The sequence below is a fragment of the Zootoca vivipara genome, chromosome 17 (genome assembly GCF_963506605.1).
Source record: "Zootoca vivipara chromosome 17, rZooViv1.1, whole genome shotgun sequence".
NCBI lineage: Eukaryota > Metazoa > Chordata > Lepidosauria > Squamata > Lacertidae > Zootoca > Zootoca vivipara.
In genome coordinates this window covers 1,664,580-1,687,510 of record NC_083292.1, presented here as the reverse complement: position 1 = coordinate 1,687,510, position 22,931 = coordinate 1,664,580, and the positions used below count along the sequence as shown (strand labels likewise).

At 46.0% G+C, this 22,931-nt stretch overlaps 1 protein-coding gene across 13 annotated transcripts in view; it reads right to left on the bottom strand.

The window, feature by feature from the left end:
• Positions 1 to 21,658, bottom strand: part of CLIP1 (CAP-Gly domain containing linker protein 1) — a 99,228-nt gene extending 77,570 nt beyond the window's left edge. For 3 of the 13 annotated variants that reach the window (XM_035099337.2, XM_060269436.1, XM_060269435.1), the window contains exons 1-3: positions 21,288 to 21,658; positions 2,054 to 2,246; positions 1,056 to 1,630 (exon numbers count right to left, since the gene is read on the bottom strand). In XM_035099337.2, coding sequence (XP_034955228.1) covers positions 1,056 to 1,630; positions 2,054 to 2,147 — 669 coding nt within the window. In that variant the 5' untranslated portion in view covers positions 2,148 to 2,246; positions 21,288 to 21,658. The other 10 variants (XM_060269438.1, XM_060269439.1, XM_060269432.1 and 7 more) reach the window with 9 other exon arrangements.
• Between the last annotated feature and the right edge of the window lie 1,273 nt (positions 21,659 to 22,931).

The window sequence follows — 22,931 nt, the reverse complement described above, 5'->3', positions numbered from 1 at the left end:
GAAGGCACTAGATTGCAATTCTCAAACTGTGCGCTGCTGCAAGTAAGTTGTTTCAACTCTCAAAAGGTCCCTGAGAGCCCAAAGGGTTGTGTCCAATGCTAGACCTATGCAAAGCAGTTTTGCTGCTTAGTGGAGATGTGAGTCATCTCCATTAATTTCAACTGATCTACTCTGAGCAGGAGCCACCACCCAAAGATTTTGCCCTGCTGCATGATCCTACTTCCTTCCAACCAGCCTCTGCTGGACAGGCAGGTGGTCCTGCCATATCTGCATTTGGTATCATGCAGTCTCTCCTGACAAAGATACGTTGCTTAATTGCCTGCCCTTTGTGGAGGCTGCCTCCTTTGCCACTGCTCTGGGCTTGCTTACATCCAATCAGATGGGTATGCCTTGATTCATGCAAAAGCTCTTTAAGCTACACTATACAGTACCTTTCTTTGGAATGAAAGTGAAGCATGCCTCCACATAATCCAGAAAAAAACCTATACTTCAGCCACCATATAGTCTAATAAATATAGACTTGCATTATTAATTATTAGTATTATTCTGATGAATATATTTTACCATTCAATATATATTTTCAGTGCAGCTAACAAGATAATAAAGCACAATACCGCAATATTATTATTTATTAATTCAATGTGTTAGTCATTTTATGTTATCCAGTCCAGCCCAATGTGACTTACAATCAAATAAACAGACAATAGATACATTAAAACCAAGAAGAAAGAGAAATACATTAGAAATATCCCATCCACTTCTAAAAGGCCACAGATAGCTGTTTCATTATATATGAGAAAAATCTTCCATAAATTAAAAGATCTTCATGTGAGCCTTAAACAAGAGAGTTGGCCCCTGGCAATCCACTCTGGGTAGGCAACACAGCAATTTGCCCGCAGCCTCCGCCACCCAGAAGTCTCTCTCCCCAGCAGCCACCTGCCTCAGCTCTTGATGGCCTACAGAGGAAAGCTTCCAACAATGATTGCAGTGAATAGGCAGCTTGACGTGGAGGCACAGTTTGTTGGTTAGTGGAAATGGAAATAAAACAAACTTACCAAAACTCTGTCTCCCATTTTGAGTTCTCTTTCTCCTTTCTTCAGAGAGCCAGCTTCAGAAAGGTTTGATATGGATTCGCTTGCCGTTTTGGAAAGATTGGTAATTTGAGAAGTGGGGAGTTCCTTAGTAGTAGGAGGAGATGTTTTGTGGGGAATACCTGTGGTGGGCAGGTGCACTGCTGCAGAAGGTGAAGACACGAGGCTAGCAGCTGACACAGAGGTTGGCGAAGTTGCCCGGGAAGCAGAAGAGGCCTGCGTACCATTGGCTTCATCCTCAGTGACTACGTTCCGTGTTAGCTTAGAGGGTCTCGTAAAAATTCCCCTTTGAGGCTCGCACTGGAAATACCGAACTCCAGCCACAGAGCCATCATTCTTGCCAATGGGTTCGTCCAAAACAATCCCTGCCCACTGTCCAGGAGCAAATTGTGTTTCTCCCAGGAACTGGATAAAACCAGGCTTATTCCCATTGACCCAAACACGCTCCCCGATTCTGAAGTCATCCACAAACTCATCCTGTGCTTCTGAAGTGGGTGCAGTTGGTGTCTTCTCACAGGCTGCTGTCTTTTCTGGCGGGGCTAGAACCAAACACAGCAGAGAGTCAGACATATTTATTCTGCAGCTATGTATGTCTGCTTTTGTATCCACACTTTGGTCACATCACCTAATCAGAGTTTCTAGTCCCGTCAGACCAATAAGGACCAGGTTATAGAGTTAGGTCAGTATAATGCAGTGTTGGCTGGAGGTCAACCCCCCCACCATCACCACCACCTCCCTGTGAAATGAGAGGCTATCATGTTCCAAAGGTTTGGAGGGGAGCTGGGAGAACCCCCCCCCACAACCAAACATCCAATTGACTCCTGTTTTTGCAAAACATCTTCGGAAATTCACCCCCCTACATGGCAGCTATTAAAAATTAAGCATGCACCAGAAATGTGCAGCATTACATTTTTATCAGAAGATGTTAAAAAAGGAAAAGCCACATCACTCATCTTCCTTACCAGGAGCAGCTGATGCAGCTATTTTCTGTAATGCACCTCCAGGTTTGCTGATTTTGGTGGGGGCCTTAAGCCCACTCGGTTTTAACATACTCATCTTCTTGTCAGTGTTTGATCCCCTCTTGTCTGCAGTAACTATCTTTTCCCAAACATGGATGCAATATGGGTTTCTACGCTGTTTGCCTCCAAGTTAAACCTGTGTATATATTAGAGAAACAAAAAATGAAAGATAAAATGTACTTTTTGCTCTTAAAGGACTTGTAAAGAAACTTCTGGGCACAAAGCCTGCAAGCCTCAGCAAGAAAAAAGGAACATTTGCAGGGCAGGATTGGCTATTGCCACAATGGAAGCCTATTTCATATTAAAAACAACCTTTTTTTAAACTTAATTTCCACATTTCATCTAAAGGTTGCTTGGGAGGGAGGGGAAGAGCGATAACAGAGCCCTTTATGACATTACTAACATTACCATAGAAAATATTCAGACATTTGAGACGTTCAGACAATTCTATGTATTGATAAAGTGCTGTGACACTGCAGAGCAAAGCGCCCCACCAAGCAAAAGGGAGTAAAGAGTGGAGGGTGGGGTGGGGAGGGAGGTGGCACACGAGGGCTTTTAAAGAGCTGAACAACAGTAACAACAAAACTCAGCATAGCATTATCCCTTGACAGCTAATGAACAGACAGCCACCTCTTCTCTATGGGAATTCCTGGCTGAAGATCACAACACATTCTACAGTCCCCCCTACAGCCCCCCAGCACTGCAGCCAGAGATATAAAGGAGTCTCCTCCTCCTTCCCAGTTTCTAGTGAAAGTGAATAGCTTTGATTTAGAGGCCCACTAAAGGCTTTAAAGAAGGAAACAAGTGGCAGTATTATTTTTCCTAAATCAATTTTAACCAAGCAATCCTCACTACATGTTCAGGACTGGCTTCCTTTAAATGCAACAAGGCGGCAGAGAATTGTTTTTTTAACAAACTTACTTACTTACTGGTGATCTAAATGTATCTTTGGCTGTTTGTCAACATACAACTTATGCCAAAAGGTCCTTGAGAGAGGCGTCATTTGTGTGCTAGTGGTTATTGGTGGTGGTGGTGGTGAGAACAATTAAATCACCTACAAGGAGCACTTAGAGGAGGCAGAGAAGTTTTGAAATGGTTTCGAAAAAGCAACTTGGTTGCTCAACTGTTTTCTCAGAACCTGACATACAGGTTATGGAATGCAGATCCTGGTCTACAGTGTGCACAGAGTGTCCTGGCAGCAGCGCAAGCATTTTTCGGTCATCCTCTAGGACTGCTAGCAATACATACTCTGGCCTGGCCTGGAAGAAATGCATTGAAAGAGGACAGAATGTGCCTGTGTAGGAACAGAAGCAAACTCTGCACACATCTTCCACTCCTCTTGCCCCCAGGTGGGTTTCAAACTTTTGTTTGAATATTTATTGGGAAACAAAAACAGGCAGCATCTTTTACCATTTCAGAAGGTAAGAGATCAGGAGAGAGCAGATTAAAACCAAAAAAACAGACAGCTTTAGCCACCCGTGGTTTGGTTGCTAGCAAGGCAGGCTAGCCATCATTACTACCGGTAGGTGCAATTCAGGGGGCAGCAAAGGAGAGGGCTCTGGGCTCACCTTGAGGAAGCTTGCCTGGTGCCCAACCTCTTTATTCCTCAATGCATTTTATATTTTGAAACATTGGAAATGAAGTTTTTAACTTTGCTATTTTACTTGCGTGTTGCATTTATTGTTATTTGGTACTTTAATAGGTATACTGTATTTATTTTGTATTTTTTTTTGCTTTAAGTATGCTGTAAAATCATACTGAGATAAATTATATACCAAAAATAAATATGTTAGCAGAGTTTGAAGGACAGGCCTCCCCGCCCCAACCCTGCTTTGTGCTTTGCCTCAGTATTGAATTGTATGCTCTTTGAGGCAGGGACCCATCTTCTTTTGCTTATGTTATTCTGTGAAGTGACACATATACTGAGAAAGCCTTATACAAAATAATATTAAAGTTAGGGCTTGGGTGTGCACAGATAACGAGCGGGGGGGGGGGCGGGAGATGCCTACGGCGGTGCCAGAGTTGCACAAGTACCTCCCACCTCACCACAAGAAGACGTGAGGAAAAGTAGCAGCAGCAGGAACCCACCTTTGGTGGGGCAGGGTACTGGATATGGCCATCACAGGTATGTAGCTTAGTTTTAATGGCAGCTTCCTGGTCCATTTCTCCCACTCCCACCAGGGGAGGAGCACAGCAGGCGCCCTCCAACAAGCACCAGCACATTGCCCATTAAGCTACAACAGCCCTGCAGCCCTGGCTTCCCCTGCTGCAAGAAGGCAGTCAATGGGTGAGTTGTGAGAAATGAAAAATTGGCCACTTGTTAATATAGTGCATAGTGACAAGGGAAAATGGATGGAAAAACGCCTTTAAAAGCATAAGAGAATTTATAGATGGTCCCCAAGAACAGATTCTCCATGTGGAAGGAAGGGGAAGCACTTTTATTCCTTGTTATTTCACAGGCCCTTAAAAGCCACAATTCATTTAGTCTAATGCCAGTGGTGCAAATCCCTTGAGCTAAAACACCCCCTGAAACCCTTCAAATGATAATTCCAGCAGATTGACCACAAGAATTGGTTATAGGGGGAGGAGAATAACTGGCATGCAGGGCATTAACACTTCATCTGCTAGGGAAATCAACAGGAGGCAACAAAAACCAAGCTGAAAGAATTTGGAGAATAAACCATAGCCCAGTCACAAGGAAAGGGGAGGCACAGGCCTCTGAAATTCTGAGTAGAACAAACCAGATTTACAGTACTGTACTTGGCTACAGAACTTAAGCAGCAATTGATTTCCATTGATGTTTATATGGCTATCAAGGAAATTACAGGGCTAAAATGAAACCTTATATTCAGAAACTCAGGGTTTTCCCTCCTCAAATTCCCTTTAGAGGGTCCAAACTTTAGATGTTCTGCATGACAACCTGCATTCTACAGCATTATTTTAATCGAATGTCAGTGTTCAGGATAAATGCCCCTCACTATCTCATTAATTCTTTAGAAGAGCACAGCAGCAATCCTATGGAGTCAGGCCAAAGGTCTCTCTAGGCCACGGGTGTCAAACTCAAGGCCCGGGGGCCAAATCCGGCCCGCCAGACCTCGTCATGTGGCCCGCCGAGTGCCCCAGCCAGCGGGACCTTGCTGCTGAAGCGCCGTGTCGACAAAGCGCCGACAAACAGCTGGGGCCTGGGGGGGGGGGTAGAAAGGCGGCCGGAGCGGCCTCTGGGTCCCTTCGCACTCTTTTCTGGCGCTGAATCAAGGCGGCGACCCCCGCTTCCCTTTCTTTCTTCCTCTCTCTCGTTCTTATTCTTTCTTTCCCTCTCCTTCCTCCCTTCTTTATCTCTGTTTTCTCTACGTTTCTTTTTCTTTCCTTCTTTATTCCCTTCCTTCTTTCCTATTCTTCTTTCTCTCCCCTCTTTCCTTCCTTCCTTCCTCTCTCCCTCCCACTCCCTCTTTTCTTCCTTTCTTCCTTCCTTCCTCCCTCCCTCCCTCCCCTCCTCTCCCCTCCCTCTCTCTCTCCTCAGAAACATAGGATGCTGCTTTATACTTCTGGCCTTTAAACCCTGGAACCAGGAGAGCAGCTCCAGTGAGTCAACCTCAGCCAGTCCCTTTGGTGAAGGGTGGTGGCTCACTGGCAGAACATCTGTCCTGCATGCAGAAGGACCCCAGGTACCAGTAGCTCTGCAAAGGTCCTGCATGAAACCTTAGCGAGCCTCCACCACCCAGTGCAGTTACCAAAAATCATTTTTCAATAAATTGTACAATAATTGTACATTTGAATATCTACTTGCCATTATTCTGACTATGTTTCTGCTTTCAGAGCTAGTTATTACTTACATTATTACAAAAAAAGTAATAATTGAATGCAGTGACAATAATTTATGATAATAAAGAGTGGACACATAGTCCTACAGATACAACCGGCCCTTTGAGGGTGACCAAACTGCTGATGCGGCCCCCGATGAATTTGAGTTTGACACCCCTGCTCTAGGCCATCTGACACTCAGCAGCCAGCATCAGATACAAACAAAAAGCACTAGTTACAGGTAGATAGCCGTGTTGGTCTGACGTAGGTATCTGAAGAAGTGTGCATGCACACGAAAGCTCATACCTATAACAAACTTAGTTGACCTCTAAGGTGCTACTGGAAGGATTTTTAAAAAACAAAAAGCAGTTGACTCCATACACTTTCCTTGCAACTTTGAAAAATCCAAAGTTCATGGACATGTTGAACAAACCCCAGTTATCCTTGTTTAAGCATAATAGAATCAAAGGTCTGAAGAGGATCCATATACTGCCCAACCCTAGACATGAATCGCTATGCACTGTCCCATTTCTCATTACCCTTCCTTGCAGCTCTTTTACACATTAGCTCACATCCTCAGTATTATTTAATATTAAAAGGAGCAAAGGTTAACATAAGCTCCAAGACCAGGGACTGATTATTAATACATTTATATCCCACCTTTCACTTCAATGAGCCCAAGGTGGTGTACAGGGTGCTTCTCCTTCCTGTCCTCACAACTGCCCAGTGGAATGGGTTAGTCTGGAAGAGACAATAACTCACCCAAGATTCCAACTTGAGCCTCTCATGTCCTAGTCCATGGGTAAGCAAACTAAGACCTGGGGGCCGAATCCGGCCCAATTGCCTTCTAAATCCAGCCCACAGACAGTCCGGGAATCAGCGTGTTTTTACATGAGTAGAATGTGTCCTTTTATTTAAAATGTATCTCTGAGTTATTTGTGGGGCATAGGAATTGTTCATTCCCCCCAAAAAAATATAGTCCGGCCCCCCACAAGGTCTGAGGGACAGTGGACTGGCCCCCTGCTGAAAAGGTTTGCTGACCCCTGCCTAGTCCAATATTGTAACCACTACACCACACTGCCTGCTAAGATTACCTTACTATACCATCCAAAACAAGCAAGAGAATCAAAGCCATTTTGCCAAAAGCTTTGCTTTTGCATCTTTTATGCAAACTGCCCATTTGCTTTTGTTTTCTTTTCATGTTTCCCTTCTCTCCCTCACCATCTCACTTCCCTAAGCTGCTAGTTTTCTTACATGCAAGAAGCCTGCTTTTTTGTTTAAACATAAGGCAGCATTTAGAAATGCCATCCCATCCTGGCAGTCCGGAATGATGCAGTCTAAGGAGAGCTTTGCCAAGTGACCTTGCTGAACACATGGATCAGCACAGCAAGCAAAACTCCAACAAAATCTTTCAGCAGGCTGCCTGGTGTAGGGGTTAGTTAGGCTGTTGTTGTTACAGGTAGGTAGCCGTGTTGGTCTGAGTCGAAGCAAAATAAAAAAATTCCTTCAGTAGCACCTTAAAGACCAACTAAGTTTTTATTTTGGTATGAGCTTTCGTGTGCATGCACACTTCTTCAGATACACTTGAAACAGAAGAGTCAGACCCTTATGTATATACAGAGGGGGTGGGTGGGTGGGAATGGGTGATGGGCTGATGGGAGTGGTAAACCATCTAAGGGTCTGACTCTTCTGTTTCAAGTGTATCTGAAGAAGTGTGCATGCACACGAAAGCTCATACCAAAATAAAAACTTAGTTGGTCTTTAAGGTGCTACTGAATGATTTTTTTTATTTTGCTGTTGTTGTTTGTTTAATAAATTTGTATACCACCCTACACCCATAGGTCTCAGGATGGTTCAAAACATAAAAGTACAATATAAAAAACACAAAATACGTAACAAAAATAAGAACAAAGACAACCCAATAATTCCCCCTTCCACAACACATAAAAGGGCATCAGATGTCAATCAGCCAAAGGCCTGGCTGATGAAGAAAGTTTTCGCCTGGTGCCTAAAGGTGTATAATGAAGGCGCTGCCTGAACCTGCATGGGGAGAGGAGAGCATTCCCTGGGAGCCACTGCAGAGAAGGCCTGTTCTCATGTTGCCACCCTCCAGACCTTTCATGCGGGAGGCTTCATAGGATTATCTCAGGGTCCGGGTAGGTTCATATGGACAGCGGCATAGCTAGCCTCCTGGCTGCCCGGGGCGGCAAACCCAAAGGCACCCTGCCCGGGGGGCGGGGCACCCATAGCACGCATGCTTCCCCGCCCCTTCTTATGCCAGGCAGAAGAGGCACATGACACAGGCCTCCGCCAGATCTTCACTGCTTGGTGGGCTTGTTCATTAATATGTGAGCATCTACTAGATGCTAGGCCTCAGGCCTGTCAGTCTTAATATAGTAAGGTTGGCATTCAAAAGCAACGCTAAATGGAAGCAAATTATTGGGAAATTAAATTTTAAGTCCAGCAACATACCGTATTACATGCACAGGAAAACATAAGACAAATGGAACTTCTCTGATACAGAAAGTAGTAGAGAGTCCAGGGTGTCAAATGAGCAGAAGTGGAATTATTGCAGCAGGTCATATTCAGCTAAAAAGTTGCAACCTTTAAGGATTTCTGTCACAAGGCGATGTTTTGTGGAAGTAGCAGCTGAACTGTATGCACAGATATGAAATAACAAAAAGTCTATTTAAAGCCTGAAGTTCTGGTCATTCCGTAAGTTACCTACCCAAACTGAGATACGGCTGCTTTATTTCTGTTATTCACAACACTAATATCTAAGACAGCTTCCAGGGGATCAAATCCTTGAGTGGCTTGGGAAAGCTTCAAGTGCTGCAGCCTGAAATTCCCTCAGCTTGTGCTCTTTAATTAGCAGCACCAGAGTGCAGAGTTAAGTCCATGAGGGTGTGAGCTCTCTCCTCACTCCTGCCTTTTGTATTATGACTTCATTGTCTCTGACCTCATAGCCAAGCATTCAGGAATGTCTGCAAGAACATGCCTTGGAACGCCACTGCTGGTCAGGGGGAAAGGAAGGGAAAGCCCCTCAATGCTAGCCTTGTTACTGCTTTCCTTAGAAGAACAGGAGCTGTAATTCCCACTATATTACTTATATATTCATAGAAGGTACCCTGGGGGACATCTAGTCCAGCCCCTGCAATGCAGAAATCTCAAACAGATCATACATGACAGGTGGCTATCCAACCTCTGCTTAAAAACCTCCAAGGAAGGAGAGGCCACAACATCCCAAGGGAGACCGTTAGAATCTCCTTTCTTGTAACTGGAATCCATTGGTTTGGGTCCTAGCCTCCAGAGCAGGAGAAAACATCTGAGGTAGTCCCTCCCCGACCTTCCCAGGGGCAACTTGAAACCTACATGCCCTAAGGCAGGGGTAGGTAACCTCAGGCCTGGAGGCCGGATGTGGCCCAATCGCCTTCTCAATCCGCCCTGCAGATGGTCCGGGAATCAGTGTGTTTTTACATGAGTAGAATGTGTCCTTTTATTTAAAATGCACCTCTGGGTTATTTGTGGGGCCTGCCTGCTGTTTTTACATGAGTAGAATGTGTGCTTTTATTTACAATGCATCTCTGGGTTATTTGTGGGACATAGGAATTCAAAATATAGTCTGGCCCACCACATGGTCTGAGGGACGGTGGACCGGCCCACGGCTGAAAAAGGTTGCTGGCCCCTGGCCTAAGGGAAGGCAGAAGATAGGAAGCCCAGGACTGTGGGTTTCTGTCATCAGCTCCTGAAGAAATCATCAGCTGGCCTGAGGGGTCTCTGTTGTTCTACATAAGTATTTTTAAAGTGTATTATATCTTGAGTGCTTTGACAGAAGGGCAGTATTAATGAAAGCTAGTCTGGGGCTTGCTGACTAAAAAGCAGGATATAAATGTTTAAAATAAATAAATGGTTATTATACAATATTGTTGTGCATGGTTATAACACAGGAAAATATTTTTTCCCTGACAGAGGGAAACAAGCCAAAAGAACAAACCTACTGCACTTCTACTATAAATTCTGCAATAATGGTGTCTATATACAGTATTTGCTCTTGCCTGTCGTCACACAGTAGTTCATGTGAGTGCTGACAGACAGCAGCGTGAACTACAATGTGACAAGTGGTGGTTGCAGCAGTCTGCTGGCTCTTTCCCCTGCCAGCCTCAGGGGCCGTCCCTGGGATCCAGATCCACAGGCTGGCCAGTGCCACTATTGGCTACCTTCTTCCTCCTCAGCCAACCTAGGAATCCACCGCCACCACCAATTAGCGTGAGTAGTTGGCAAAGGCAGAAAGAGGAGCCGCATGGAGAGGAGGAGGCATCCAAAAGTGGTGGACAGTTGGCCTCAGAATCTGCAGAAAGAGTGGCAGAAAGAGGTAGAAAGAGGAAGGTTTACGAAGTTCTGATGGGTGGAGTGCGAAGGGTGATGGGGGGAGGGAGGGAACAGAGGGAGGGGTCAGTGAGCCCAAGGAGGTATCACCTGTAGACAAGGACAACTGAATGACTGACAGAAGCCTGAGAGAGTAAAGGTACTTCTCTTTTTGCAGGTTATTAAAAGCAGACGTGCTGCTTTGAAAATGGATAGGGGTTAGAAGGGCTGTGGTTTATTAGTAATACCACATCTCCAAAATGCACAGCCATTGCCTCCCTTCCAGTCCCAAAGTATCCCATTTCCTCTTCTAGCATCACTATAGGGTTACATTTTGTTTTCACACCAAAGCTCCTTAATGGTACCCCCCCCCCCCCAAAAAAAAACCTGCAGTCCTCCAGCAGTCAAAAACTCACTTGCATTAATATTGTATTTATTGGCTTAAAGGTAAAGGTAAAGGGTCTTTTTCACTTCTTTTATTTGCAAGCAGTGCTTGCCCTTTTCTGTTCCTCTTTGCTCCTCACTGGAGGAGTGGAGTGCAGTTTCCTAAGTTTATGAAAGAAAAACTGAGTGCTTTTCAAAACCTTTTCCCTTTACACTAAAACTTTTTTTTAAAAAAAAACACATAACCAGTGTGACAGCAGGATAATTCACAATATAAAGTTATTATTTCCTAGTTCAGTAACTAACAAAAAAGTTTTTATGCAGTGAGAAATTTTAAAAGATGTAATTGAAATTACAATGTTTATTTTTTAAAAAACAAATTTGATATACCTTTTTGTAATAAAGTCTCAAAGCACTTTATAGAATTTATTTTCTTGGTGCAGCACGAATAAATAGCATTTGGATAGTTTTATAACATGAATCTTTCATACAAGCTACAAATTTTATCCCTCTAAGTAGATCCAAGGGCTCCTCAGAAGCTTACCAGGGGTTTCTCAGTGTAGAAACAAGTCATGGTTAAAAGCTCCTCTGAAAAACAGCTTGATCACAATTACAGAGCCCCCTTGCAGGAAATAGTTGCAAACAGGATCCTGAGCAAGTTCTAAGATGAACACAGCTCAGACAGAACATGTCTTGAAATCCCCTGCTATTTGCAGAAATGCTGAAACAGATGTACACAAGCAAACTGATGTGGAAAGAATTCCATGGCAGTAGATACCGTTTAGGAGACCACTGGTCTAACGTGGTACAATCTGCACACTGCATTAGCCAGGACAACAAAGAAAATAGTCATGCATTGAATCCATCCAGCATGTTGCCTCCAAATGGAAATTCTGAGCAGACAAAGCCACAGTCTTAAATATTCAGCTTACTGTACAAGCTTCTGTCTGCTAAAGTTTTTTTTGGGGGGGGGTCTTAATACTGAATCTGTTTTATGCCTCCATAGGTCACTAGACCTGCTTGTACAAGAACAATTTTTTGGGTACAGTACATATATATTCAAATAGCTATGTGTTAAATCCCTGTGGAACATCTCAAAGAGGCAAACTATTTAAAATGTACTGTCAAACGATATATTCTAAGTCATAGAAAAACATGTAAAACTTTTTCATGATACATCTAAGAATGCCTGCATTATGACATTCATAAGCATGCGGTTTACAGCATATATAAAACATTGTAAAACATAAAACATTAAAAACTTCCTGATACAGGGCTGCCTTCCTGATACAGGGATCATTGAATATTGCTTTATTTGATTTACCACGGTGTATAAGACGACTGGGCGTATAAGACGACCCCCATCTTTTCCAGTTAAAATATAGAGTTTGGGATATACTCGCCGTATAAGAAATACGACCTGGCGTATAAGACAACCCCCAACTTTTGAGAAGATTTTCCTGGGTTAAAAAGTAGTCTTATACGCAGGAATAAGTAAGTGGTTTATTTTAAAGTTATTGTGACGTTTTTGTATTGGGTCAGATTGTTATTAATGTTTGACTTTTTAATGTTTTTTATATTTTATTCCCTTTCCTAATCATAGGTAAAGGTAAAGGTAAAGGAACCCCTGACCATTAGGTCCAGTCGTGACTGACTCTGGGGTTGCGGCGCTCATCTCGCGTTATTGGCCGGGGGAGCCGGCGTACAGCTTCCAGGTCATGTGGCCAGCATGACAAAGCCAATTCTGGGGAACCGGAGCAGCGCACGAAAACGCCGTTTACCTTCCCGATGGCGCGGTACCTATTTATCTACTTGCACTTTGACGTGCTTTCAAACTGCTAGGTTGGCAGGAGCAGGGACCGAGCAACGGGAGCTCACCCCGTCGCAGGGATTTGAACGGCCAACCGTCTGATCAGCAAGCCCTAGACTCTGTGGTTTAACCCACAGCGCCACCCGCGTCCTGCCTAATCATAGCAACATGTAAATTGATTCCAACTGTATCCACAGCAACAAGAATATGAAAACAGTTCTTCCTCCTGGCAAAATCCTATCTGCCTATTGTGCTTGCTTTAACAACAATATGAAGTCTCTATAATTATTATATTTATTTATTTATTGCTGAAGACAGTGTTCATGGCTCTTATTTTATCCTCACAATAACCCTGTGAGGTAATTTAGGCTCAAAGCCACCCAGTGATCTCTCACAGCCCAGTATCTGGGTAATTTGAACTTTATTCATCAACAACTTTTGAAGTTGATATCAACAAACATACATGGGGGGGGGGAATCTCTCTAAGGACGTTGTATCCTTGAGCTCTTTAAAAAATAGACAAGTAGACATGGAAAACACCTACAGGCACAACCATTTGCACATCTGAATAGATTGAACATGTGCAAAGATAGCAGTCAGCCTATAAGTTATGAAATAGTCTTCCTTGTATCATCACCAAATACTAAGGTTTGCTTTTAGGTCCCGTCGTTCCATCTTCGATTTTGCAGCAATGAAGGTAACAACGCGTTTTTTTCCTCTGATTCTCAGGACTGGGAAGCTAATGACATATATTCTTTTTCTCTAAAGAGTGATGGGTATGGAAGCACATGGACATGGATAAAATCAATGAGAAAATATTTTAAATCTCATTGAGTTATGAGTGTTGCCCAGCCCTGCTGTGAGCCTCCAAAAATATCTACAGTATATGCAGGAGCTGTAGGCTGTGACACATTTGAAGGCTGCCTGACTTCTGCATGCCTCCACTTTGTGTGTGCGTGTGTGTGTGCGTGTGTGCGCGTGTGCAGGCCCGGCTCTAGGGATAGTCTCGGTGGCGTGGAGCGCCAGGGCGCCGGGCTGGCAGGAGGGCGCTGCGCGGCAAAGCCGTGCTGCATGCTATGCCTGCCCACCAGGGCGGGGGCGCCGGAGCGATCTCCGCGCCACGGTGCCAGGGCGCCCAACCGGCTTGAGACAGCCCTGTGTGTGTGTGTTTTTTTTAAAAAACATGCTCAAGTAGGCATTTTGAACTGCTGTAGATGGTCGATGATGGGGCCTGTAAAGTAATCTTTGTGCTATTTCAAAACAGCAACTTGAGAAAATCCCCACCTTTAATTAACAGGGGAGGTAAAACAGCAGATGTTTTTAAAAGTCTAAGGCTTGCAGAAAGTAAAGTGTGAGCTGTTAACACCAGTTCAATTTGCCGCCATTGTTGCTGCTTTGCAGATGCATTCACACAACCCAGTTAAGGGAGGCGTGGGGGGCTTCAGCCTCAGGAGGCGAAACAGGCTGGGCCACCCCTGCATGGTTTTTGTATGCAGGTACTATAACCTATATATTTGTTGTGCTCGTCTCCAAACCTTCCTCCAAAGAATTCAAGTGTGGCATTCATGTGAAAAGGATCTAGGAGTCCTGATAGACCACAAACTTGACATGAGTCAACAGTGTGATGCAGCAGCTAAAAAAGCCAATGCAATTCTGGGCTGCATCAATAGGAGTATAGCGTCTAGATCAAGGGAAGTAATAGTACCACTGTATTCTGCTCTGGTCAGACCTCACCTGGAGTACTGTGTCCAGTTCTGGGCACCACAGTTCAAGAAGGATACTGATAAGCTGGAACGTGTCCAGAAGAGGGCAACCAAAATGGTCAAAGGCCTGGAAACGATGCCTCATGAGGAACGGCTTAGGGAGCTGGGTATGTTTAGCCTGGAGAAGAGAAGGTTAAAGGGTGATATGATAGCCATGTTCAAATATATTAAAGGATGCCATATAGAGGAGGGTGAAAGGTTGTTTTCTGCTGCTCCAGGGAAGCGGACACGGAGCAATGGATTCAAACTACAAGAAAGAAGATTCCACCTAAACATTAGGAAGAACTTCCTGACAGTAAGAGCTGTTCGGCAGTGGAATTTGCTGCCAAGGAGTGTGGTGGAGTCTCTTTCTTTGGAGGTCTTTAAGTGGAGGCTTGACAGCCATCTGTCAGGAATGCTTTGATGGTGTTTCCTGCTTGCCAGGGGGTTGGACTGGATGGCCCTTGTGGTCTCTTCCAACTCTATGATTCTATGATTTCAAGCACACCACAGTCCTCTGAGGTAGCAATCAGCTCAGGACCACCTAGTAAGCTCCGCTGTTGAATGAAAATTTAAAGCAGGAATGGGAAACCTGTGCTCCTCCAGAGGTTCTTAGACTACAATGCCCATCCTCCCCAACCACTGGTTGTGCTTCCTGGGGCTGATGGGAGCTAAGAGTCCAACATCTGGAGGGCCACAAGTTCCACACCCTTGAATTAAATCCAAGTTTCCCATAACCAAGCCCAGCACTCTAGCCACTAGATCACGGTCTACACATCGCCGTAACCCTGAAACAAGCCATGAGTGGAAGCCAAGGCAAATTCTTGGCTTATTGCTTGTGAGTTGTGGAAGAATCAAGTGTTGGTTTGCTGCTCCCAGAGAGTAGGGTCAAGAAGGCTGACCAAAACCCTGAGGCCAAAAAAGGTTAGGCACCCTGCATCCAATTAACCCTAACATACTGATTTCTGGATGAATCCAAAGCCTTCTCCTTGGTGATTTTAAGAACATATTCTATTAATAAAAATAGCTAAAGAGCTCCATTAGTTAGGGGTGAATCTTTAAATTCATTGCCCATTTCCTCCCTGAGAAAACACTCTGCAAAGTGCAAAAACAGCACCTACCCCTCACATTAGATCCAGATTTCTCAGGTTATGAACAACAGAGAATAATTAGTCCCTTAAAGATTAAAAGAAAATTTCTAATTCTTCAGGCTTCCTTTGCATCTATAATGTCTGTTTCTAATTTAATATTCCAGCACAATTTTTGAAGTGTTTGGAACACATCAGGAACCACTCAAAATGCAGAGCAAGCAACCAATTTAATTAGAACTTGAAACAGCTAATAAGGGTGAAGAACGAGAAGGGAGGGATGAAGGAGATCTACTGCCTTTCCAATATTCTCCTGCTCTGCATCCAAGCCCCTTGAGCAGAAACCCGTGTGGAGCTAGTGCAAGAAACGGGGCTGGCTTCCATGCTGTGGAGACACCACTATCAGGCAAGCTAAGAGTGCTGTTCACAGTCAACTCCCCCACTAGCCGAAAAAATGCCTCAGAGAAGCTGCAAGCACACATTTCATTTAAATACCAAAAAGCCCTTTTCCAGCTGAGGCAGCTGGAAACATGTTAACCCAAAGACTTGGGAAATACTCCCCACAAGAACGCCAAGGGTATAAACAAAGGTGGCTTTCATGAGTCACACACCTCCCTTTGCCACTTCCCAGGCACTAGAGAACTTGCACCCTCATTTTAGCAACTAAGCTGAACGTTGTTCATCCTTTCAAGCAGGATATACAAGGAAAGGAGAGCAAAATAAGGTGCAAGACAAGTTTTATTGACAGGGAACCAAGATGATGCTTTTTCCTCAGCGACCACCAAGCAGGATGCAAGGAACAGCATAAGAAGAGACAAACTGTTCGGTTGGTGAACGCTTCAGTTTAGGGAAGGGAAGCCTGGCCATTCTGACATTTTTGGGCTTGTGTGCCAAGCCCTCTCTGTTAGATCACTACTTCCAATGAAACCCCCAAGGAAGACTTCAGTAAATTAGACACAAATGAGGTCCCAAAATATACCTATAGTTTAACCCCCACACTCTTTCAGTATCTAGCTTTTTAGGGTCCACTTGCAGATGTGGAAAGACTCCAGAGCAGCTAACCCATGTCTACACAGGTTTACTCACAAGCAAGTTTCATTGACGTTTATCACTCAATGGTCTGGAAACCAAGCGCTACAAGAAACACTTGAGGCAATTGGGTGTGTTTAGCCTGGAAAATAGAAGACTCAGAGGAGATAAGACGAAGAAGATGTTTGTAAGGCATCTTGTATATCTTGGCATCTTATTCATGGTCTTTAGGGTGTTAGAAATCTCCAAGAACTCTTAATGCGGGGGGGGGCAGAACAGAAGGTAGCCCCCCGTTTGTTAGTGGACTGCCTAACAGCAGCTGGTTACTGGGATTCTTGCAAAGGAGGTAGGACTGGGTGGGCCTTGGGATGGTCCAGCAAGCCACCCACTTCTGACTTAGGCAAGAAAATGTACTGTAGTCTCTCCTCAACTATTAAGAGATCCTGATCTTTTATCCATTCATTTTGATAAATTAAAAATGTATTGCTGAACACAGTTTTTCAGTAAAAAGCAAACCTTGCATGTTTCAAAGTCTGCCTTCCCTTGTCCTGATGAACTTGGAATCATACCTTAGTATTTATTGATCATTGCTTTGACAAACCTAGACAGCATCTTAAAAAGCAGAGACAGCAATGACAAACCTAGACAGCATCTTAAAAAGCAGAGACATCACCTTGCCGACAAAGGTCCGTATAGTTAAAGCTATGGTTTTCCCAGTAGTGATGTATGGAAGTGAGAGCTGGACCATAAAGAAGGCTGATCGCCGAAGAATTGATGCTTTTGAATTGTGGTGCTGGAGGAGACTCTTGAGAGTCCCATGGACTGCAAGAAGATCAAACCTATCCATTCTTAAGGAAATCAGCCCTGAGTGCTCCCTGGAAGGACAGATCGTGAAGCTGAGGCTCCAATACTTTGGCCATCTCATGAGAAGAGAAGAATCCTTGGAAAAGACCTTGATGTTGGGAAAGATTGAGGGCACTAGGAGAAGGGGACGTCAGAGGACAAGATGGCTGGACAGTGTTCTCGAAGCTACGAACATGAGTTTGACCAAACTGCGGGAGGCAGTGCAAGACAGGAGTGCCTGGTGTGCTCTGGTCCATGGGGTCACGAAGAGTCGGACACGACTAAACAACTAAACAACAATTTATTGATCATACTTTTCCTGTTTGTTCAATAAAGGGGATTTAAATTCGAATTCCATCCCCCTTTCATGTAACATAATGGGATCATCAGGAGTTACAAGACCTTCATTAGCAGGACAGGGTGCAAATTACCTGGTACTCAGAAGTGGGACTATGTGTCAATGCCCATTTGCCCTATATATTTTTAATACCATTCATGAAAACATGACACATACAGTCATCAGGGGATTCAGCTTATTAAGAAAACGCTACATCATGATTTCACCAGCTCAAGGATTAAACAATGGTAGTTATTCCATGGCATGGATGAGTAAACTGGGAGGAGGGAGGAGGAGAAACAGACTGACTAGATAGAACCCTAACCAGCTTCCCTCGCCTAAATTTATAGTTAAATTATATGTAAAGTACAAAACTTTGAATGCCTTTGGTTACATTAACTTTGGTTACTTTGAAAACAGAGTGCAATTATTTTATTTAGATTTGTTTCTCTTCCATTTATTCTAGTTGGGCAATTTAGAAATACTAAGTCAATTATGCACCCTTCCTTTATTCAACTGGACTCAAATATCAAAACATAAAATTAGAAGAGCCAGTTATGAGTATGGTATCTCTTGGCCCCAGATTCAGGCATACCAAAGCAGGCCTTGATCACGAGCCTGGTTAGGACTGACCCTTTACAGCATCACAGTCCCGTGGATATCATGCTTATCGTCTTATTTCTGCACTTTAATTTTTAATAATAGATCCAGCAACCCTCAGTAGAACCAAAATGTGGCCCTTGTTTGTTTTTAAAATGAAAAGCTATTACACATCTGATGCTGTCTGGGACACTAAAAACAATTCTGACAGGCCGCATGAGCTGCCATTTTACCGTTACTTTAAGAAGTACAGTGGTACCTCTGGTTACGAACTTAATTCGTTCCAAAGGTCCATTCTTAAGCGGAAACAGTTCTTAACCTGAGGCGCGCTTTCACTAATGGGGCCTCCCACTGCCGCTGCACCCCAACTTCCGCTCGCATCCCAGGGCAAAGTTTGCAACAAGGAGCATCTACTTCCGGCTTAGCGGAGCTCGTTACCCAAAGCGTTTGTAAAAAGGACAATACATAACCTGAGGTTCCACTGTACAAATAGAGGAGACCCTTCCAACAGTAGGAAAACAATACTATCTTAAAGGAAATGAAGTCCCCTTACTTAGCGTACTTTCCAACTCTGGGTCATTGCACATTTCTGGTACATTCACATAGTCAGAGGTATGACAGCAGTTAAGTATTTACAGATTTTAACGATTAAGATACCATATTATACCATATTATTAAGGGCAAGGGACATTTAATATGCTCCCATTTATTTATCCTGCAATTCCATTTCAAACTAGAACAAAAACAAAATACAATCCTTTCATTGTACTACACATGTGCATGTTCTCATGTGCAATCTCTCTCACATTCACAGACAGGATTATAATTTGCTCGATCATTTTTTACAAGGCTAAATTTACATGATGGCAGAATACAGTATGTTTTCTACAGAATCTAGGTTAGTTCTCTTACATTTATTACTAAAATGTGGATTCACAGTCATATTGTACTTTTAAAAGTCACAAAGATGCTAAAGCACACAAAACCTCAAAAAGCAGAAGTTACAAGACGTACTTGAACTTAATCAGTTATTTGATATTTTCCCCTTGCACAAAAGCTATATACAGTATACGAAGGCATGAATAAACTTATTTGCACCATGCACAAGAGTGAGGGAGAAGCATGCCACTCTTAATTTTTTAAATCACGAGATATTTAAGCTCTAGATGCATATCAGCAACAGAAAGATTCTTAAACCACCAAAAGGATAACTATTCTAGCCAGCTGTCCATGCAAATCCTGGTCATGTGCTAATTTCACTTTACCCACATCTCTCACACACACCAAGCAAAGGTGATTAATCGCTTAAAATTAATCTGAAAATTGAAAAATCAGTCCCTGGTAATAAACACTGTATTTGAGAAACAACTTAAGGGTAATTTATCATTCTAAACATGTTGTTCCTTGCAATCAAAGTATTTCCAATTGTAAAAGCATACATTCCTAGCTGCTCTAGAAGGAAATCAATAATCTCAACACTCGTGGCAGGAAGTTCTCTACTTCTTCTGCTCCGTTCGGCCAATGGCACTTCCACCCAACCTGTGATGTCATGCAGCAGACTGCTCACCAGTTGATTGCTGCATCTCTCCACCCAGTTCAAATGACACTGCCTGCCTCTCGGCTTACAAGAGCTTTTGTGTTGGAAGGAAGGGGATCAAGGAGGACGCACCTTCCTTGCTAACAGTAGTAATCTGGAACCCTTACAGGGTCTCCAGCACAAAGCTGATGGCCTCCACCTCCCAATGCTGGTCTACCTCTGTCGTCTCCCTCTCAGGCAAGATCACTGCCTGGGTACCAGAGAAACCTGCTGCTGTTACCCGAGGCAAGAGCAGATCAGATGACTTAGCACAGTCTGTGTGACTCCATTAGAAGACTGACAGGCAGAGAGCTCAGGAATGCTTCTTCTCAGAGCCAGCCCAACCATGAGGCCAGGCCAGGCAATCGCCTTAGGTGGTCGCAGATCTCGATGATGGGGATCTCCCACCACCTTGTTTCTGATGTAGCTCTTCCCTCGCCCCTTCTTCCTTGGCAGGGGGGGGGGGAGGCTCCATTTTGGGGTCCACAACAGGTCCCAAAACACTTTGGGCTGGCCCTGCTTCTCCCACCCTCATTATGGCAGACTGAGAGGGAGAACTTTGAGCTTTGAACCCCACACCCCTCCAGACACACATTCCTAAAGTCTGTGCATGGAGAACAAGGCTGGCGAAGGGGCACCTTTTCAACTCCAATCTGGAGAACCAGATACAGAGCCCGACCTATGCTCAACCTCTGCCACACTCCTTTTACAATCCTATTAGCTCAACAGCCTCCATGCCAACTGAAAAACATAAATAGACCCCCATATACGAACTAAAAATTTAACCTAAGAGTATTAAAACATCAGGGGCTCCAAATACAAAACACCACCCACTCCCCCAAGCTTGCAAAGGAGCCTAGTCTTCCCCACCTACCAATTAACCCTTTAGTGAAAGGCTGAGATTGGCTTCAGCTGCTACCTGGGAGGGAAAAGAAAGCTTCTCATCCCGATCTTCCCAGAACAACCCAACAAAGCAATCAACCCCCGGGGCTGCAAAACGAACAGGTTGCCCCTTCCAGCGACGCCTGGCAAAAGCGATACAGGCTGCTACCATAGAATTGGGGGAGGGGGCGAGGATCCCCCAAGTCCCCCCCCCCCGCCACTCATGACAAAGAGTCTCGCGCAGCGCATCCCTCGCCCACCTGGAAGAGAGGAGCCCTTTCCCAGAAAGCGGGGGGGGGGAGGGCACGGGGAGCCCCTTCCTGCTCAAACCCACCACACCTTCAACAGCAGGGGAGAGCACCCAGATCTCCCCCGCCACGTAACCGCGCCCCCAACCCAAGAACCAAGAAAGAAAGCGATGCTGCTGCTGGGGGGGGGGGGCACAGCTAACAGACGGCAGAGCAACAGACCCCCCTCCGCCCAATTCCGTAACGTTTGTTTCCCCCTCCCCACTGAAAACGCCGCGGTCACTCTGCGGGCGAAGCCGCGTCCTCACCCGCAGGCAGGGAGCAAATGGGGAGGCGGCGGGGGGGGGCGGCCCTTCCTCGAAGCCCCGGTCGCTCCCAGCCGAGACAAAGCAGGGGACCCCCTTCACACCCACGTCTTTGGAGAGGGAGGAGAAGAAGCGAGCCGTGGACCCCCCCCCCCCGTTCGCCTCACCCCGCCAGAAGCGAAGCGCCGGCAGCAGCGGAGGCGCCTCCTCGCTCGCTCTTCCGCCTTCCTGCCTGGGCTCCGAGGGGCGGGAGGAGCGGCCCGGGGGCTCCGCAAGGGCGGGCGGAGAAGCGGCGCCAGGCCAGTCCCGCCGCCGCCGCCGCCTCCTCACGTGCTGCGTGCGCGTTGCTTTCAGCGGCTCGTCGCCCCTTTCTCTCCGTACTTCCTTCCTTCGTATTTTCCTCCCCGACAGGCTCCGCCGCTTTCTGTCGCAGGCGCTCCAGTCCCTCCTCCTTCCCACGCCCGTGTTTGGATCCGTCCGTTCTCACGTGTCGAGTCCGCCGCGGGGTCCGTGGAGAGACGAGGGCGGGCGTGGGAAGAAGGCGCCCCTGGAACTCGGCCTCCTCCCAAGGCAGGCCCGCCGCCGAGGCCACCGGGTTGGGGGGCGCCGTGCCGTCCAGGTCGACGCCTTCCTCTGTGGATTCCCACAGGAGTTTCCCATTGGGACTTTGCAGTTTAGAGAAAAGGCAAGTCAGAGGACATGGTGGAAGTTCATGAGAGTCTGTATGGCGTGGAGGAAGGGGAGAGGACAATGGGGGCGGGTGAAAGAAACACTCTGGTTCTTTGCAGCCCATAGTTCAACTATGGAACTCTCTCCCACAGGAGGGAGGCAGGGATGCTGGCCAGCGCCAGCTCACCCAGGAAGCAGCAGGACAAGGCATCTGCCTCGGATCTGGACCCCCTGGGTACGAGGACAGTAGATCTTCCACCATGCCAATGCTAATCTTCACTTTCCCCTTTTATTCTGATGCTGATCTTCATCCCAATGTTGTTTTGCACTCCCTCTCAGCATGGGCGTACCCAGGATCAAAACTAGGGGGGGGGCAAGGGGAGGGGCCAAGGCACGGAAGGGGAGGGGCCACAAAGTGGGCGGGAACAGCGAACTCGCGCTCCGCCGGGCTGTGCCCCTCCCTAGAAGCAGGGCTGGTGGGCGGAGGCGGAGCCCAGCCCAGCGGAGCGCGAGTTCAGCGTTCCTGCCCGCCGCACCACGCTCTCTGGTTCCCCGCCGCGCTTGGCCTTGCCAGAGGGCGTGACGGGGAGCTGGAGGGAGGGCGCGGCGGGCGGGAACAGCGAACTCGCGCTCCGCCGGGCTGTGCCCCTCCCTAGCAGCAGGGCTGGTGGGCGGAGGCGGAGCCCAGCCCAGCGCGAGTTCGGCGTTCCCGCCCACCGCGCCGCGCTCCCTGGTTCCCCGCCGCGCTTGGCCTTGCCTGAGGGCGCGCCGGGGAGCTGGAGGGAGGGTGCGGCGCGGTGCGGCGGGAATGGCGAACTCGCGCTCCGCCGGGCTGTGCTCCGCCTCTGCCCACCAGCCCTGCTTCTAGAGTAGGGCAGCTGCCCTAACTTGCCGCATGGTGGGTACGCCCTTGCCTCTCATCTTGACTGGCTGGTGGCGGTGCATTTTTGTGGTTCACCTCAGGTGCCAAAATGTTTTGGGCCGGCCCTGGAGATGGCCATGAACTTGGATGGCTTTAAAAGAGGATTCAAATGCAAAGGTTCCAAGCACTCGGGCCAGGAGAGAGATTAATTTTAGTCTTCAAGCAGTTTTATTTTTTTATGATAATGAGACAAATTCCAGTTGAAATAAACTCCAGGACA